The sequence below is a fragment of the Hemicordylus capensis genome, chromosome 10 (genome assembly GCF_027244095.1).
Source record: "Hemicordylus capensis ecotype Gifberg chromosome 10, rHemCap1.1.pri, whole genome shotgun sequence".
NCBI lineage: Eukaryota > Metazoa > Chordata > Lepidosauria > Squamata > Cordylidae > Hemicordylus > Hemicordylus capensis.
In genome coordinates this window covers 9,921,253-9,940,256 of record NC_069666.1, presented here as the reverse complement: position 1 = coordinate 9,940,256, position 19,004 = coordinate 9,921,253, and the positions used below count along the sequence as shown (strand labels likewise).

Sequence of the window (19,004 nt, the reverse complement as noted above, 5' to 3'; positions counted from 1 at the left end):
TCAACATGCATAGGATTGCACTGCACAGCTGCAGTCCTATGCGCACTTACCTGTACCTGGAGTAAGCCCCACACAGCATGCAAGACCTACTCCTGAGTAACCATGCACAGGATTGTGCTACACTGCAAGCAACACAAGTTGGCTACAACTAATTCCTTTCACGGATTTCAGGGAGAATCACAGTATAACTCTATGCACTTGGAAGCAAGTCTGCTGTGTTAGCAGCAAGGCTCTTTCCCAGATAATTGCACATTAAATTGCAGCTTTGGTCATGAACAATGCAGGCTGGCTGAAATTTCCTCTTAATGTAGCTTTTGTAACCTCTGCTACACTGTGGGGCACACATTCGCTGACAGTGGCTGCCCATCACACAGAATGAACCATACCTTTGTTGTTTTTTCTTTCTTGCTCTGTAGCTGGTAAATACACATTGGATTGCTCCGTGGCTCCCGGTACTAAAGAACTTGCAAAGACACCGTGGGTTATAACCGTTTTACTTCTTTGCCGCTGCAGGTCGGCTACTTCCTGTCGAATAAACAGGAAACACAAGTATGGCAAAACACAGTTGCACAGAGCGGCAGCCCAGGCACCCACAAAGCACCCCCAGCACTGTCTCGAAGAACAGGACAACATTTTCCTTGGGACATCAACAGAATGAGCTGCTGCCTAAGCTGGACAAATGACCAAAGCAATCCAGCCTCATACCCCTAAAGGCCCCCACACTCCCTGCAGGTTGTGTTTTGTTTCATGCACTTTTTGCCACCAATCACTCTGCACTTTTTCTGCATTTATCCACAGTTCTATACATTTACAGCCGCCGACAGGGAGGAAAATTACTCAAAGGAGTCCCACTGAAGTTTAAAGAACAAGTTAAGGCACTGTCTTACGAATACTATGAATATTTATATACTGCTTTTTAACAAAAGTTCCCAGAGCGGTTTAGGAACCTAGGAAGCTGCCATATACTGAGTCAGACCATTGGTTCATCTAGCTCAGTGTTGTCTACACAGACCGGCAGCGGTTTTTCCGAGGTTGCAGGAAGGAATCTCTCTCAGCACTATCTTGGAGATGCTGCCAGGGAGGGAATTTGGAACCTAGATGCTCTCCCCAGAGCGGCTCCATCCCCCAAGGGGAATATCTTACAGTGCACACACTTCTAGACTCCCATTCATATGCAACCAGGGCTGACCCTACTTAGCTAAGGAGACAAGTCATGCTTGCTACCACTCTCCTCTCTGTAAACCTTTCTCGGGTTTACATAGATACAAATAAAATGGCTCCTTGTCCCCAAAGGGCTCACAATCTAAAAAGAATCACAGGATAGACACCAGCAACAGCCACTGGAGGGATGCTGTGCTGGGGGTGGATAGGGCCAGTTGCTGTCTCCCTGCTAAATAAAGATAATCACCACTATAAAAGATGCCTCTTTCTTCCAGTTAGCAGGCGGCATCCTTTTAATTTCAATCGGTTTACAATAATTTTCGTCACCGTGTCAGCCAATATTTAAAGACTGCATTTCAGCCAAAATATTCAAGGTGACTGTTGAGCTGTATACACCTGTTGGCAGGTATATATAATAGTCTCCCATTTGTCCTTTGAGTTGCTTCCCTGAATTTTCCTAATTTATTTATTATTTATTTAAAATATTTATACTCCACCCTCCAGTACACTACTGCTCGGGGAAGCTCACAACAATAAAATAGATGCTCTTTAAGGAACCACTGACAAACTTTTAAGCATCCCAGAATTCTTCAAGATACAGTTTGAATACTACTGTCTTATCATAAGATGACCATCTCATGGGACCATGTTATCATATGACCACTGTTAGGAGGGCGTTGACTTATGATGTCTTTTCCTCTTTGGTAACAGACCTGGGGTTTGCTTCATCTGTCCTTTGAACACAACTGTCGAGTCTGTATGATTATGAGTTTTGAAAGAAGGGCTAATTGTTGTTCTAGGTCAATCTAAAGCTTGGCTGCACAACTTCGGCCCTCTGGCAAATATTGTACTACAACTCCCATAATCCCTCCCCGTGTTCTATTTTCCCCCCATCTGTGTGCAGAATGAGTTTTGTTCTGGATGGCAGTATCAAGGCAGTGTGTGCGCACATGCATTCAGAGTGGGACCTTGCTTATTCAACCTGGGCAGGATCTAAAATTGACTGAGTGGACATAAAAAACTTGTGAGTGTGCACACGTGTGCACGCCTTAGAGGGAACACTTATCCCTGCCTATTAGCCACTGTGGATGATGGGAATTATAGTCAAAAACTGCTGGCACACCCAAGCTGTACAACCCTGATCCAAAATCAATTTTAATTAGCTCCCATATTTGCATATGAAGCAGGAGAACCCCAAAATCAAGTCAATAATTTTTACCCTATAAATATCCTTTAAGGGCCTTTTATTCTTCTGCAAAGTGTGGTATGTTCCTTCAAGTCATGTACTGTCGATGTATCTGTTTTGCTTGCTTTGCATACTGTTAGGTACTTTCCATTTCTCTAAGCACGTTTACCCAAGGGTAAAGAGGAAAGCAAATTCATGGTTCTGTAAGCATCTCGAAACTTTCCACACTTGTGCAGATGTACTAGAAGCATGAACTTTGCAGTTGTTTTTTTTGGAACAGGTCAATTAAGGGCATTTTGATATGAGCTGCTTTAATCCGTTTTTTCCTTGAGGTGAACAGAAAACCTACATTGGGAAAGTGTACATTCTGTTTATCACCCAGGATCTGTCCCATGTGTTCCTTGTAAGGACCACCTCCTCCCATGGTGCTCCAAGAAAAACGACTGTCATTAACTTTTGCCCTCCTGCGGCTAGATATGAGAGAGCCACCACTCTGAAAATGCCCTGTTAGCTGGGATACTCCACAACAGGGGTGGAGCCACCATTGAGCGAATGGGTTCAAAGAACCCGGGCTTCCACCCCTCAAGGGCCGCACCTCGCGCCCTTGACATGCCCCCTGAGTCCAACATCTCAGACACGGAGGCATGGTTTAGTTCCCAAATGGGGCCACACAGCATCAGATGCTGATGCAGGGGGTGGGGCAAGGGGGCTGGGGTGGCGGGCGGAACTCAGGCCCCCACTGGCCTCCCTCCACACCTGCTTCACAAAATGTAAACAGATGCACATATTATCACGGATTACAAAGTGGCACCTTTTAAAGTGGCAATTCTCTTACATTTAGCAAGGGGAGAGTAACTGTCCCTATCCATCCCCAGCACAGCAACCTTCCAGTGGCTGTTGCTGGTGGCTCCCTTAGGCTTCTTTTAGACTGTGAGCCCTTTGGGGACAGGGGGCCATCTTATTTATTATTTTTCTGCCTAAACCACTTTGAGAACTTTGGTTGAAAAGTGGCATATAAATATTGGTCGCAGAAGTAGCAGTAATAGTATGGTAACTTTTGTTAGCTGCATAAGCCAATGTCGTAGGAATCTGCCTTACTGGAGCATTTGGAGAAGGTGGACTCCCATCACCTGGCCAGCTGGGCCTCTCTACTTTCACTTCGCGGTTGATCTGCTTGCCACTGGTGCAGTCTTGCTTGAAATACTTCCTTGGCGGAGGCTTGGGTTTGGACGACCTAGGTTTCCTGACCAGGATCTCTGTGGACCTTCTCGTACGTTGAGAAAGGTGACCTGCTTCTTTAAGAGCAGGGGGAGAGTCCTTCTCCAGACTAGTCCTGGAGGAGGAATAGAAGGAGGACCCAGGTTGTCTGGTAAGAGGTACATCCAGGCTATGGCCTTTTGCTTTCAGATCAGCCAGCTGGTACGCAAGGCCATTTCCGCAGGATGACCTGGCATTGTAGTTGCCGTCGCTGCTGGAGCGGATCATTAGCTTTTGAGGACGGTGGTTGAAATAAGCGGTGCTCTTCTCTGTGTATTTTTCGCACGGAGATTTCTTATGCCAACTAGTTTCCAGACTTTTAATGCCTGCTTTTCCATACAGGGGAAAAGAAAAGAAAAAAGGAACACAACTTTAGGGACATGACCAGGATCCAACATTTATTTATTTTTACATTTCTACCCCAATCTTTCTCTAAGGAGCCAGCTAAGGGGAGGCATCATAGAGGTTTACCAAATTATGCATGGTTTGGAGGACGTAGATAGGGAGAAGTTCTTCTTCCTCTGTCACAGCGCTAGAAGCAAGGGTCATCCCATGAAACTGAAGGCCAGGAAATTTAGGACTGACAAAAGAAGTGTTTTTCCACACAGAGCATAATTAATCTATGGAATTCTCTGCCACGGAATGAGGTGATGGACACCAGCTTGGATGGCTTTAAACGGGGCTTAGATACATTCATGGATGACAAATATATATCAGTGACTACTAATCCTGATGGCTATAGGCTACCTCCATGTTAAGAGGCAGGATGCCCTGAATACCAATTGCAGGGGAGCAGTGGCAGGAGATTTGATTGCCAGGGAATCTAGGATCAACAAACGGAAGTACTTTTTCACACAACGCATAATCGGCTTGTGGAATTCTCTGCCACAAGATGTGGTGATAGACAACAACCTGGATGGCTTTAAGAGGGGTTTGGATAGCTTCTTGGAGGAGAGGTCTATCATCAGCTACCAGTCGGAGGGCTACAGGCCACCTCCAGCCTCAAAGGCAGGTTGCCTCTGAGTACCAGTCGCAGGGGAGTAAAAATGCCCTCAACTCCTGCCTGTGGCTTCCAGCAGCATCTGGTGGGCCACTGTGTGAAACAGGATGCTGGACTAGATGGGCTTCCTTGGGCCTGATCCAGCAGGGCTGTTCTTATGTTCTTATGAGAGGGAGCATGCCTTCATTTCCTGGTTATGTGGCTTCCCAAGGCATCTGGTAGGAAGCAGGGTGCTGGATCAGATAGGCCTTAGGTCTGTTCTAGGAAGGTGTACATAGTGGTTTGTGCTCACAACAAGGCTGTGAGGTAGGTTGGGCTGAGAGATAAATGAGTAGCCTAGAGCCACACACTGAGTTTCATGGCTGAACTGGGATTTGAACTCAAGTCTCTCCGATCCTAGTCCAGCACTCTAACCACATGGGCTTTGAACTAATTCTGTGTGACCAATTTGTCCAAGGATCACAACAGCATCTTCCTACAACACTGAGTAGGATCTTTCAGAAGCATCTTTCTAAAAATGTGGAGTCTTTGTAAAAATGGGGAGAAACTGCAAAGTGTTTACGACATGGCATGCAAGAATCTGCTGACTGAAGTGTTTGTGTGTGTGAGTGGTCAACAGGTGAGCACAGAGGTAAAGCCTAAAGTAGCTCTGAGGATCTTGGCTGGACCTGCCTCGTGGAATTATCCAAAGATAACCCTGTGCAGGATCAAGGCATAAAGAATTTGGCCCAACTGATGTTATCACTAGCCACAGCCAAAAAGGGAGAAGAAAATATCCTCCCACACTCGGTGGGGTGGGGTTCCTGTACTCTTAGGAGTTATGTAGGAGGAGGAATTTTGGCAGGTGTCGCTTGTCATACAGACTGCAAATAGCTGCACCTGATCAGAATTGTAGATCCACTGCTGTGCCCCAAGCAAAACGACTGTAATTATCCTTTGCCATCATCCTGCCATGGTGCTGCTGTGCACTCTTCCTTTTGCTCCAGGTTTATAGTGGGCCACTGTATGCTGGACTGGATGGGCCTTGGGCCTGATCCAGTAGGGCTGTTGTTATGTTCTGAAGTCCGAACTTCTCAGCCCTGTGGACTCCTCCCTTACCTTCTGTACTCCACTGGTGCCTCTCTCTTTCAAATCTGCTGCTTTCCACAGCTTGCGATATGGCTTCTTTGAGCTGCTGCTCCGAGACCTACAAAACATCACCCACAAAATATGCTTGAGACTCCAATGCTGGGCAAAATGACTGGTGTTTTCATTGCAAGTTCTTGGAGGCCTTTCTTACACAGAATAGCCCTTTCCCCACTCAAACCTCATCTTGGCCCAATGCTTCAGAATGTCTGCGTGGACTCAATGGCCAAAGTAAATGTCTGCAGGTTGTCCAACCACCGACAACAGGGCCTCTCAAACCGGGGTCTCCCAGATGATGCTGGAGTACAGCTCCCATTACCATTACTGTTGCAGGGGATAATGGGAGCTGTAGTCCAACATCATCTGGGGGCCCCAGTTTGAGAGCAACTGACCTAGTAAGAATGTGGATCTACCTTGCATCCTTCTGGCTATGCTGTTCAGAGTGAAAGGGAGAGCTAAGTGATGATGATCAGAAGAACTTACGAAACCCTGAAGGAGTGGAAGAAGCCAAGGGTAACTTGGAGTGGAGAAACAGCAGTCAGGAAAAGTTAGTACTCTCTCCCCGTCTGCTGCTTCTACACTCTAAACTCTCACTCAGGGTTTTTTTTTGTTTTTTGTTTTTTTCTTTAAATGTGCAACCACACACAAAACGTGCAGTTGCCAAAAGAAGAAGTGAGATGCTTTAAAAATAAAAATTAGTGCATTTCAAAAATTCAAGTCATGCAAAGTTGTAGGATGTTAGATGATGTAAGAAGTGACCGATAACCGTGAGAAAACTCTAGTGAGTCGTCCGGGCGCCTCTAGAGTCCAGTCCCTGATCGAGCCTCCCCATTTATCCACTCCCTGCCGGAGATGCTTCCCACAGACTCCAGGGTTCTTCTCCCCACTAAGGCTTCACCAGTAAGTATAACAATCTCCTGCAACAAGACTGTCAAATTCCTAGTTTGGGGGGGATTGTCTCCTGCTTGGTGTGGGCTTCTGAAAGTCATGGAACGAGACTCAAGGCAATGAAGGATGTATGCACAAACCAGGAAAATGCACACAGGTGTTGTAGTAGCACACACATGAACTAGTTGCATACCATTGTGCAGTTCAGACTTTTTCCTTTAAAAGACCCAGGCGTTGTTTACACAGCAGGCTTTACTGTGAGTTGACTGTGAGTTCGAAGTTACCCCAAAAAACCTGATGCAAAAAGTGGATTTTTAAAAACCCTTGATATAAATCAGGCTACACTCTTAACGTGTGACGGAAGGCCCAAATCATGTGTGAAGTGCGTCCCGAGAGCTCACAGGGAATTCGGGGTAAAGTTGGCCAATATGTGAACGCACACCTCCATCCTGGAGGGGATACGACCTAAAAGCCCTGTCGCCAGCTCACAAAAGCAGCTTTCCCTCTTCTTTTCTTTCACGACACAGGCTTGCACACCATGCTTAATTAAGCCCTCAGAATCAATACTATTGAGTTCTACATTTGTTATTGCTTGTACGACATCAACCTTATACTCAGGGGCACTGGAGAGTTACTGTGAATGAGATCCCTAACCCTTAGACCCTAATGTGATCAACTTTCTTTATCCAACTGCAGTTGAGGAATAAATGTATACCTAACAGATATGTGGACAGAGCAATTAAAAAGGTAGGGCACAAGATCCTTCAGGTTCTGATCTGTTCTCTTGACTCATCATCAAAACAACACCATTAAATAGGGTAGTTTCATCTACTTGCCACCATCTTACCTGCGAATCAGGGTGTCTGCTTATTATAATCGGCACAGCACCAGGATTGCAGTGGCTCAGAACCGCATGAACTTCATTGAGACTCATATTCTGAACCGACACCTCGTTGATTTCTACGATTTCATCTCCGCACCTTCCAAAGAAGATGTTAAAAAAAAAATTTTTAACCTAAACAGGTACTGTTTCACCCCTTTAAGTTTGTTTGTAAACAGTCAGATGCCGAGAGTTGTGGTTAGACAAGAAACTTGTGCATCTTCATTCTGACAGATTACAACAGGAAACTGAGCAGATTCAACGTGGGGTGCTTCTGCATTACACATGCAGATGCTCACACCCAATGCCACTTCATAATCTCTATTTCTATTTATCTCTGTGGGTGCCATGCAGAGATGTCAAGGCAGGTTAGGGAGTTCTTCACCAGCGTAGTTCTGGGAGTGCCGGCATGGGGTTGCTGGTGATGGGAAAGCAGGCGGTAAGTGGAAAGGGCAGGGCAGACACCAGCCTACCCGTATTACAATGCCTGCTGGGCCCAAAACTACTTGTGAAGCCAAATGGAGTTTAAAACCCTAGGACGCAATGGTGATGTAGTTGTGAATTCAGAAGTGCAGGTGCTCTCCATGACAGCCCCCATGGCCATGCCCAACCCAACAGCCAGAGAAGCCGAGAAGTACCGGCACTCTGCCCCATGCGTGCCCCCTCCACTACACCCCTGGAAGGCGAGAGTTGGCAGGGACCTGGGAGGTCTTCTAGTCAGAGGCGCTTTTACCCCTGGATTTCCAGGCTGAAGTCCAGGGCCGACACAGTCCTTGGGGGGCCTCCAAATCCTCCTTAGTCTGTGCCAGGTGGCTGTGTGGGGCCTCTCCTTTAGAGCCAGAGAGTGAGTAGGGAAAGAAATATGTGGGGAGGGGATATGCTAAGTTGTGTCTTGAAATCTTTCTGCTAGTGCAATATATAATATATATATATATCTGTTTGATACTCTTACATTCTTGTGAGTTCAGTTGCTGTTTGTACCTTCAAGAACCTACGTGTTAAAAATACTGTGTGCGCCATGGGATTTGTGTGTGTGTGGGGGGCCCTCCAAAGGCCTTTAGGTCCAGGCTCCAAAATTACCTAGGTGCACCTCTGCTTCTAGTCCAGCCCCTCTATCTGTGCAGCATCTCTGACAGATGGACTACCCCATCTGGAAACCGCTAGCAAAGGCCAGCCCAGCTCTTAAAGCAGCTCTCACCGTTAGGAAATCCACCTAGCCTAGATCTGCTTCCTTGTAATTGCAGCCCATCCTAGTCCAGCTTGAGGAGCAACATATTCTGCTGACTAGTCGAGTATTCCAGCTTGCAGCGTCTTAGGCTGGGGGAGTCCCAACTTTGGGTCCTCAGATACTGTTGGTAGTGCAACTCCCATCATCCCAGCCACAATGACCCAAGGTGGGGATCCCCTGTACTAGGCTACTCTCTATTTTCTTGCTGCCAGGAGGAGGGGAGAGTTATTGCGACCCCGGTGGTCCAACATTCCCAGTTGGTGAGCTGCTGTTTTCACAGGAACATAGGAAGCTGCCTTATACAGAGTCCGACTGTTGATCCATCTAGCTCAGTGTGGTCTAAACTGACCGGCAACGGAGGTCGAAAGTTATAGGCAGGAATCTCTCTCAGCCCTACCTGGAGATGCCAGGGACTGAACCTGGGACCTTCTGCATGCAAAGCAGATGCTCCACCACGGAAGTACGGTACTTCCCCTACGAGGAATATCATACAGCATTCGGGCGTAGTCTCCCATTGAAATGCAAGCCAGAGCAGACCCTGCTTAGCAAAGGGGACCATCCATGCTTGCTACCACAAGACCAGGCCTGCTCCACGTTCAAGTCCTTTGAAAGATTTATATCGTGCCGTTCAGGATCAAGTCCTTGTGAGGACTTGATCCTGAACAAATCAAAACACCAGAAAATAAAAATCACAGATACAATAAAAAAACAGAAGAGCAGTCAGATAAAAACCACAGCGAAAGGAGCTTGTTTCCAGCATTAGACCTGTGTGCCCAAGGGACGTGGGCACCATTTCAACAGGATGTGGGGCTGAGGCCATCACTCAGGGGCAGAGCACCTGCTTTGCATGCAGAAGGTCCCAGGTTCAAACCCCGGCCACATCTCCAGGTAGAGCTGGGAGAGACCCCTGCCTGAAATTTTGGAGAGCTGCTGCCAGTCAGTGTAAGCAATAGTGAGCTAGGCTGGCAAATGGCCTGACTCGTCCAGGCTCAGTTGCTGCCAGCATCTCCAGGAAGGGTTGGGAAAGACTCTAGATCTCCCGGCTTCTTGAAGAAAGAAAAGCAGAATATAAGCATTTCACAAAATGAAAGCTAAACGGAGTCTTTTGTCACTTCATGCTTGGAGAACTTCTCTAAACTTTCCTCCGATGCTCTTTCGGCAGGAAACAGATCTGTGGCAATAATTTAGCAGCTGCATTGCACCCACTGTTTCCTTCCTGCTTGCTTACTCTGGCCTTTCACTTTGGGGCTTGCGTGCCGGCAGCTAACTTGAGCGTGCAGGGCCAAAAGAGTAATATTGTACAAACCAAATTTAACATATTCATGTGTAGCTTTTCAATCCTAGGAGTAGCATGAGCACATAGTTGTTTAAAAAAAAATGATGGCGAGTTGGAATAAAAATGGTTGGATTTGTTAACTCTAAAATATATATGACTGGTGCAGCAGGGGAAGTAACTTGCCTAGGGAGTAAGAGGCTGCTGGTTCGAATCCCCGCTGGTATGTTTCTCGGACTATGGGAAACACCTCTATTGGGCAGCAGCGATACAGGAAGGTGCTGAAAGGCATCATCTCATACTGCATCTCATACTGCACAGGAGGTGGCAGTGGTCAACCCCTCCTGTATTCTACCAAAGACAACCACAGGGCTCTGTGGGCGCCAGGAGTCGACACCGACTCAACTGCACAACTTTGCCTTTACCTCTAAGTGAAAACTGCCTTAATCTGGTTTAAGCATGTAGAAAGGTCCTTATCCCCAATTTACTTGATAGGCAAGCAGCTAACTAGCCCATTCACACAACCATTTGAGGGTAGGAGCCCAGGCGAGATGTTCTCCTGTATGCAACACACAGGCATCACCTCAGCTTGGCTCTGCAAACCACACAAGCACAGCTGTGGAGAGCTCTGTTGTTGAACTTGCAGCTGCAAGCCCTGTCCCTCCAAAAAAGTCCTCCCAAGAGTAAGCCACGGAAAGTCCTCCGAGTGTATGCCTTCCCAGCATGCTTTGTGCTGCCAGCAGACTGGAGAAGCTTCCTGACATCAGCGGTTGCCCTCCCATTGGCCACAAAGGAGCAGGAGGTGGACTGCAGCCCTGCCAAAGCTGGTCATAGATGCGCTTGGCAGGCTTGTGCAACCATTGACAGCAGTCGTTCTAGCCACAGCTCTCTATGGCTTCCGTGTGAGGGAGGGCGAGCTGGGTGTCAGTGCAGAAGAGGCAAGAGGGTTCTCCTGATACGTTGTGTTATTTCATTACCAGAACATAAGAAGAGCCTTGCTAAATCAGACCCAAGGCCTATCCGGTCCAGCATCCAGTTTCACACAGCGGCCTGCCAGATCCCTTGGGAAGCCACACAACCAGGAGAAGAAGGCATGCCCGCTCTCCTGTCGTTACGCACACACACACCCCCGCGGCAACTGGTATTCGGAGGTAGCCCATAGCCACCAAGACAAGTGGCCACTGATAGGCTTGTCCTCCATGAATTTGTCTCAGCCCCGCTTAAAGATCTCCAAGCTAGTGGCCATCACCACATCCCATGGCAGAGAATCCTCTGCTAAAACACACACACAAGAGTTAATAGCATTATTTTCTAATTCCACTCACGGTTCTTTGGATCCAAGCCAACGTTAATACCTGGACCTTTTTTATTTAACAGCTATGAATGTAAGGCATGCATTGAGGATGCTGTTCACTTCTGACACACCTGAGCCTGCCATCCATGTGAGCCACTGAGCCCGGAGAGAGGGCGTGGATGAATATTCCCGAGATACATTGGAAATGAGGGATGCTGCACAATCCAATGCCCAAGCCGACACCAGCCTCTGGGAAAGATGCAAAACAAACAGGTATCATTCAATAGTCTAACCATATAAACCATTGATATAAGCCACTAAATGCAAAACTTAAACACTAGATTTTGCTTTTTCACTCTAAATATTACTATTTATGTACTGCTTTTCAACAGAAGTTTCCAAAGTGGGTTACATAGAAAAATAAATAAATACATAAGATGGTTCCCTGTCCCAAAAGGGCTCACCATCCAGAAAGACAGTAGATGAAGTAGACACTAGACACCAGCAACAGCCACTGAAGCCGGGATGCTGTGCTGGGGTTGGACAAGGCCCATTGCATTTCCCCTGCTAAAGAGGCACTCTAAAGGGTGCCTCTTTGCTCAGTTAACAGTCAATAGAGAGGTATCTACGCATAGATACCTCTGTTCAGCATTCCTGATAGAAGGGCCCACTGTGCCATTCCACAACTCCACCTCTGTCCTCAAAGCTTTTGTACACAGGAGGATGCATTCAACTTCCCTTTCCCCTGCACCGGAGTTCCTGGATCAGGTTCCCTCCATTGTGCATGAGTCAGCTGGGATGGTTAGTACCATCTTGGGGAACAAATGCTCATGGCGATTTTTGACAATTTTAGATGATAGCATTGCTTTTTTGGACCAGAAGGGGCCCAAACGTCACACACACACACACACACACACACACACACACACACACACCCCACAATAAAATTTTGTCAACATGGACAAAGGAGTGGAAATGAAAATGAATGTTCTCCAAAGATTACTCCATGGAGAGAGTACAATGACTTGTTCATGGTTACCTTAACCTTGACCCTCCATAACCCTTTGCTCTGTGCAAAAAGAACTGCAATTTCACCCTAATCATTTGAGGACAGGGAGAAAGAAAGGGTGATAACACAGAGAAAGCTGTAAGCACAACAATGCTGGCACTCCTAGAGATTTTCCATCTCTAGGAGCCACCTAAGGGCACAGCGGGGAAATGACTTGCCTAGCGAGCAAGAGGTTGACCGTTTGAATCCCTGCTGGTATGTTTCCCAGAATTTGGGAAATGCCTATATCGGGCAGCAGCAATATACCTGTAGGAAAGATGCTGAAAGGCATCATCTCATACTGTATGGGAGATGGCAATGGTAAACCCCTCCTGTATTCTACCAAAGAAAACCACAGGGCTCTGTGGTTGCCACAAGTTGACACCAACTTGATGGCACACTTTACCTATAGGAGGGTAGATGTCGCCCAAAATCACTATGAGCATTTGTCCTCCAAGATGGTACCAATGGCTAAAATTTGTGGGTCTGACTCAATCTACCACTCCATACAGCTGCTATTTAAAAAAAACAAAGAAGAAAAAGGCAAAAATGGAACAACACACTTATTGTCTCATTTAATTTGACCCTTAGTAGATCAGGAGTTCAAAAATGTGTATTTGGGGATGGGAAAGAAACCTATACTGAATTACTATACATCTACATGATCAACTTACGGAAACATTTTCAAAGAAAACTGGACTGGCTGCTTTTGTCCCTAGTGCTGTATTTTCAACACTCACCTTTGTTTAAGGAAACTTCCATAATGATCCGGTCGTTGGGGTTGTGGGCACTTAATGGAAGAGTTGCCATTTCTGAGCTGAAAGAGCTGTTTTCCTTGGTGATGCACATACTGGTGCTCAGAGAACGGCACAGATGGGACGATAAATAGCTAGTGGCAGAGTGTGGGGTGCTCAGGCTTGTTCGGACCGTGAGCGTGAGAAGACCCTTCTTGGCCTGCTGGGAACAAGAAAGCGTGATGAGCTGTGTTTGCTCGGACCTGGTGGATGCGGCTAACTACGTATTAAAAAAAACGAGGGACGTTGTCCAGGGACGTAACCTTGAATTTCTGCAAAGCTTCATAATGCGTCAGTCCGTGCATTGATTCTCCGTTCAGTTCTAGGATTTCATCCCCTGTTAGCAAAAGAAACAATCTTTTGTTAGCTGCTACAGAAACTCTTGGAGAGGTTTGCTCTCTCTCCGAAAGGAGGACAAAAATCTGAACGAAAGGTCATTTCGGGGCCGTACTGCATGTGATATTTAGAGCACTACATTGGAAGCTTCCTTATACCGAGACAGACCACTGGTCCATCTAGCTCAGTACTGTCTGCACCAGGCTTGCACAACATAAGGCCCGTGGGCTGGATCTGGCCCACAAGGACTTTTTTTGCTGGCCCCAAGTATTGTGGTGCTTGAGGTGAGGTGCAAAATGCCGCCTTGCCCCATGGACCTGGTGGGGGTCAGCCCCTTTTGAAAACTGACCTTTGAAGGTGTTGAAAGTGCCTGGGGGAAAAGGAAGAGGAAAGGTTGTTAGGAGCCTCATCTTCCCTCCTCAGGCTGTGGGTAACGAATACTTGCTTTCATTAATATTTTTAATAATTAATGTTAATGATTATTAACGTGCTGAAAATTTACCTCGGCCCCTGAATACCAAGTCATGGTTGGTTCCGGCCCACCAGGGTATTTGACTACCAGAGCTGGTCTTGTAGTAGCAAGCATGACACATCCCCCTAGTTACGCAAGGTCCGCCCTGGTTGCATTTGAATGGGAGACCACATGTGAGCACTAAGATGTTCCCTTCAGGGGATGGAGCCGCTCTGGGAAGAGCAGAAGGTTCCAAGTTCCCTCCCTGGCAGCATCTCCAAGATAGGGCTGAGAGAGACTCCTGCCTGCAACCTTGGAGAAGCCGCTGCCAGTCTGTGAAGACGATACTGAGCCAGATAGACCAATGGTCTGACTCAGTATATGGCAGCTTCCTAACTTGTGCACCCCTGGTCTACACTGACTGGCAGTAGCTTTCCAAGGCTTCAAGCACAGGTTTCTCCCAGTCTTACCAGGAGATACTGCCAGGGACTGAACCTGGGACCTTCTGCATGCAAAGCAAATGCTCTGCCACTGAGCTAACGGTTGGGCTTAGTGTGTGTGGTTTTGTTTTGTTTTGAAGTCTATAGCAGGTTGAAGTCAACACCAGGGTCTCAGGGCCTTTCAACACCAGCACCTCACCATCAATTTCTAGGGGGCCCAATCTGGTTGCTATTTACCCTGGGGAGCCACAATTCCCAAGGTCTAAGAACTGCAACCACAGTGAGGGGCTAGGATTAAAGGCTGAATCGATGAGAGGGGCCCTGACCTGACTGTGGCTGGGAATGATGGGAGTTGTAGTTCAATGACAACTGGGAACCCAATGGGAACCCTACCCTTAGACCATTCAAGGGCAATGTTCTTTAGGCAGACAGGGTCGATCCCTTCCCACCTTCTTGCAGCCTTCCGTCCGCGGCTGCAGCTCCTCCGGGAAAGATTGTCTTAACATAGATGCCTATGGGACCGTAAATGCTGTCTTTGCCTCCCACAATGCTGAAACCTAGCCCCTAATTGGAAAGGAGAAAAAAAGAAAGTTCTTCATTTTAGGAAATCTATAATTTTATTAACGGGGGGAGAACTCTCTTACAGATACAAACTTTGATAAAAACCATTCAAAACACCAAGGTGGTCAAAACTCAGCCATACAAAGATACAAAAGTACAAAAATATATCCATATAAATGCAAAGAAACATAAAATACATGAAAATATAAAGACCTAGATCTCACCCAGATAATACTCAAACCCTGCCCAATTATTCTCCATTGGATTTATACAGAAATAATCATCCTTAGAGATACACTCAAAAATCTTACATCTTCATTTTAGGGCATCAGCTAACTGAATAATTTTAGTTGATTAATCACCTGCCTTTTTTTTTAACCATTTAACCAACTAATCAAACAAAAATAAACTCACATATGCCCAAATAATAGGATAGGTGCTTTCCCTTGTACTAGAGGAAATGCACAGATCAACTGATGACCAGAATTTTCTCTCTCTGGAGAACCAACTGCATGGTTTTGGATGATGTCAGAGTTCACGTGCAAAGCTATGTTCTAAGGTGACTCTCCACCTTGTCACTTGGGGACACCAAAAGCCGGAAGGACACCTCACTCTGCTTCATGCAATGGGATACATCAGGGGAGAAGAGTCATTTACCCCGTTATTTGTTGAGAAGTCAAAAGTGCAGATTCTTAGAGCAGCTCCTGGAGGTGTTAAAATGATGCAACTATTTTACAATCTTGGACTCTATCGCTTTGCAACTCTTGGGAAACCTGGCAGCTAGCTTTATTAAAGAACATAAAAAAGCATGATAGAGAAAAGCCTCTCACCTTCCCTTGACCTTTCATTAAAACGATATTGGAGATTACAGAGGCCTGCAAGCCACAGGACGCGTGAATCAGATGTGCGGTACTGAGTGATCGGGAAGACCTGGAAAGGGGCTGCAATTTAAACATAAAGCAACAGGGAAGAAAGAATTAAAGCAGCACCACTTGAATGGGTAGAGGATGCAAGGCTGAATCAAGGCCTCTACTCTTGTTGAATCTTACCTACCACCCTTTACTGTTTTGTTATGGCTTACAAACTACAAGTGTCAACGGCTGACATTTCTTAAGCACTCTTAATTGGCAATTAAAGCAAGCTAAATTGGCAGGAATGGTACAAAGGGAGGTGTGAGATTAAGCAAAGTTTCTTGCAGGAACTGAGATCCCTGGCACATCACTAAAATAAGCACACTAAGTTTTAACCGAGGTCAGCAGCGTGTCCACTGAGATGAGAATTTACAGGCAAATAAAAAGAGGATTTATTCCACATATGAGAGAAACAAGATCTCTGGAGATGACGAAAGAGCTCTTGAAATATCTGCTGGAAGCATACATTTAGTGGGAGCATTTGAATGCTAACATAATTGCTTTGCAGGATATAACTAATGTCCAAGTTGTCCAGCTTTTTGTTCCTAACAGCAAGAAGTCAGATGGTTCTGGGAAGATCAGAAGCCAGGGTCAGTAAGGTGAGAGCTTGCTATTCCTCTCTAGTATTTTTTACCCAGCGGTATCCAGCCTCTGAACATGGAGTTTCCATTTAGCTATCATGGCTACTGGCAGGCCTATCTTCCCATGATATCCTTTTTAAAAAGCCACCATGGTTTTGTGGTATGGAGAGGAAAACACTAAAATAATTTATCTTTGTACTATCATTAGGGCTGCCAACTTTTTAAATGGACAGAGCCATCATGCCTACAAGACAGATATAAACTGGCAGGCAATGCTTTCCCAACCACTGTATCTCCATGCTGGGGAGAACTACACCTGTTTGATTTCTGCCTTAGGTCGCCCTTAACAGCTGCATAACAACAGTGATGTGCAGTCAACAGAGATTAAAGCAGAGTTCCATGTTTCTTATTTGTAAGTTTGCATCCAAACAAACTTGCAGCTGAGCTCTTTCAAAGCTTATCTTGATCTGTGAACGTGCCGAACAACTCAGCTCTTGCAAAGGCATTCTACACAGTGACCCAACCAGTTCTTGCAAGTTCTGCAAGAAATGCTTTAAATAACTATATGTATTCCATCTTTCTTTAAAAGAGCACTCAGCTGATCTCCCATCCAGCCAGTGACTACACTGAGACTGGCTCCACTTTGGTAAAGTTGCCTTTGGACCAGTAATTAATGACAGCTTTGGAGGTTCAGTGGTAGCACCCATGCTTTGCTTGCAGAAGATTGATTTCCAGCTGACTGGGTTGGCAAAGGAAAAACCTCTTTGGAACATAGGAAGCCGCCTTATACTGGGCTCAGAATTGTCTTTACCAGTAGGCAACCTTAGCTCCCCAGTTGTTGCTGAACTGTGACTTCCATCGCCCCCAGAAACCCCTGGTGGTCTACACTGACTGGCAGCAGCTTCTCCGAGATTCCAGGCAGGAGTCTTTCCCAGTCCCATCTGAACATCCTGGGAGATTGAACCTAGGAGCTTCTGCATGCCAAAGAGGTTCCCAGTCACTGAGGTACAGCCCCATTCCCCTCTCCCCAGAGCAGTGCATCCCAAACATTCTATAACGGAGCCAAGTTTTTTCCTTCTGAATTAAAATGGAAGATGTCTATTACATTTAACTCCCAGAGTCCAACCCACCCTCGGAAGAGCCTGTCTCTGCATGTCATTGTATTCAGGGTGCCTCTTGGACAGAAGGCAGTCCAGAGCAGCAACGGACAACCTCCTCTAGGGTTCTGCAGAGTGTCTCTGTTGGGGATAGTGGAATGATCCAATCCTACCCAATGCAGAGACGTGCCAGGATCTATTCATCTTCGGTGGAGGATGGTTCTAAGAAAAACTACACAGAGGTGCAGAGAGCTGCCTTCTCTGTGAACGGATGCTTTGAAGCATCACAGCCAGTAAGAATTTCATGTCCCGGGAAATTTCTGTCCAAAGATCCTAGGACAGGGGTGCACAACTCAAATCCCAGTGGGCCAACAAGAACCATGATGATGCATGTGGGGGGGCGAAGTCAATTTTCAGTGCATTGATTGTTGCAGTGACATGCATGATAACGATAAATATTAAAGCAATTACTAGTTAGTTGTGGGTCCTTCCTTCCCCCCACAGGGGCCCTCAATTTTAACCAAGGATAATGGCCAGAAAACAAGCCCTGTCGTTGCTCAGTCAGTAGACACCTGAATGTTCCAGCCCCACACAAATGCCAAATTATGGGGCTCCTGCTGTTGCTGGCTACCTGAGCCATCAAAAATGTCCCCGTGGGCCAGATCTGAGCCAGCGTGGTGTAGTGGCTAGAGTGCTGGACTAGGACCGGGGAGACCCGAGTTCAAATCCCCATTCAGCCATGAGACTTGCTGGGTGACTCTGGGCCAGTCACTTCTCTCTCAGCCTAACCTACTTCACAGGGTTGTTGTGAAAGAGAAACTCAAGTATGTAGTACACCGCTCTGGGCTCCTTGGAGGAAGAGCGGGATATAAATGTAAAAAATAATAATAATGTTGTGCAGGGCTGTGGACCTAGAAACCTATTGGCAGCATGCCTGGGCTATTTGGACTCATGGTCTGCCCTGTTGTAGGGCAGCTTCATATGTTCAATTGAGATGAGGGGTTAATGAGGAGAGAGCTCTCTGGCCTCAAAGCTGTACTCCAGCTGTCTCTTGTTCTTTACTGAGACTGCATAACGTAACCCTGCTTTGATGCTGTCGGACGGATTTCCTTTTCCACTTACGGGGACTCTTCCTGCCGAATTGTCCAGCTGCTGACAGAGCGACTTCCTGTTGCTGAAAAGAGAATGAGACTGTCTGTATCGGGAGGCTGACTTCTTTGCCAGGGGGCTGTCAATTTCCCCTATCCAGTAGGGACTCACACCTGTAAAAGGCATGGAACCATCATTTCGCATGACAAGCACTGGGAGATCAAAGTGACGCCAAGAAACCATTGCAAGCATTTTGATTGCCTCAGAGGTTCTCAAACTTCAACCCAGATGTGTTGGACTACAACTCCCATCATCCACCGCCACAAAAGCTGTGGGTGATGGGAGCCATAGTCCAACAGCATCTGGGGACCCAGATTTGGGAACCCCTGGAGTACACTGCTCCA

General features: G+C 46.6%; 2 protein-coding genes across 4 annotated transcripts in view; one reads left to right on the top strand and one right to left on the bottom strand.

The window, feature by feature from the left end:
• STARD5 (StAR related lipid transfer domain containing 5) overlaps positions 1 to 11,390 on the top strand; it is a 34,615-nt gene extending 23,225 nt beyond the window's left edge. The window contains exon 7 of the mRNA XM_053272870.1: positions 11,376 to 11,390. Within this exon, the coding sequence (XP_053128845.1) occupies positions 11,376 to 11,381 (6 nt within the window). The 3' untranslated portion in view covers positions 11,382 to 11,390. The remainder of the gene's footprint in view (positions 1 to 11,375) is intronic.
• IL16 (interleukin 16) overlaps positions 1 to 19,004 on the bottom strand; it is a 42,666-nt gene that overhangs the window by 11,162 nt on the left and 12,500 nt on the right. Inside the window, exons 5-14 of one of the 3 annotated variants that reach the window (XM_053272864.1) lie at positions 18,634 to 18,773; positions 15,753 to 15,863; positions 14,811 to 14,925; positions 13,398 to 13,471; positions 13,081 to 13,294; positions 11,424 to 11,541; positions 7,465 to 7,597; positions 5,703 to 5,790; positions 3,446 to 3,930; positions 387 to 525 (exon numbers count right to left, since the gene is read on the bottom strand). In XM_053272864.1, the coding sequence (XP_053128839.1) occupies positions 387 to 525; positions 3,446 to 3,930; positions 5,703 to 5,790; positions 7,465 to 7,597; positions 11,424 to 11,541; positions 13,081 to 13,294; positions 13,398 to 13,471; positions 14,811 to 14,925; positions 15,753 to 15,863; positions 18,634 to 18,773 (1,617 nt within the window). Of the gene's footprint in view, positions 1 to 386; positions 526 to 3,445; positions 3,934 to 5,702; positions 5,791 to 7,464; positions 7,598 to 11,423; positions 11,542 to 13,080; positions 13,295 to 13,397; positions 13,472 to 14,810; positions 14,926 to 15,752; positions 15,864 to 18,633; positions 18,774 to 19,004 lie in introns of all 3 variants that reach the window. The other 2 variants (XM_053272862.1, XM_053272863.1) reach the window with 2 other exon arrangements.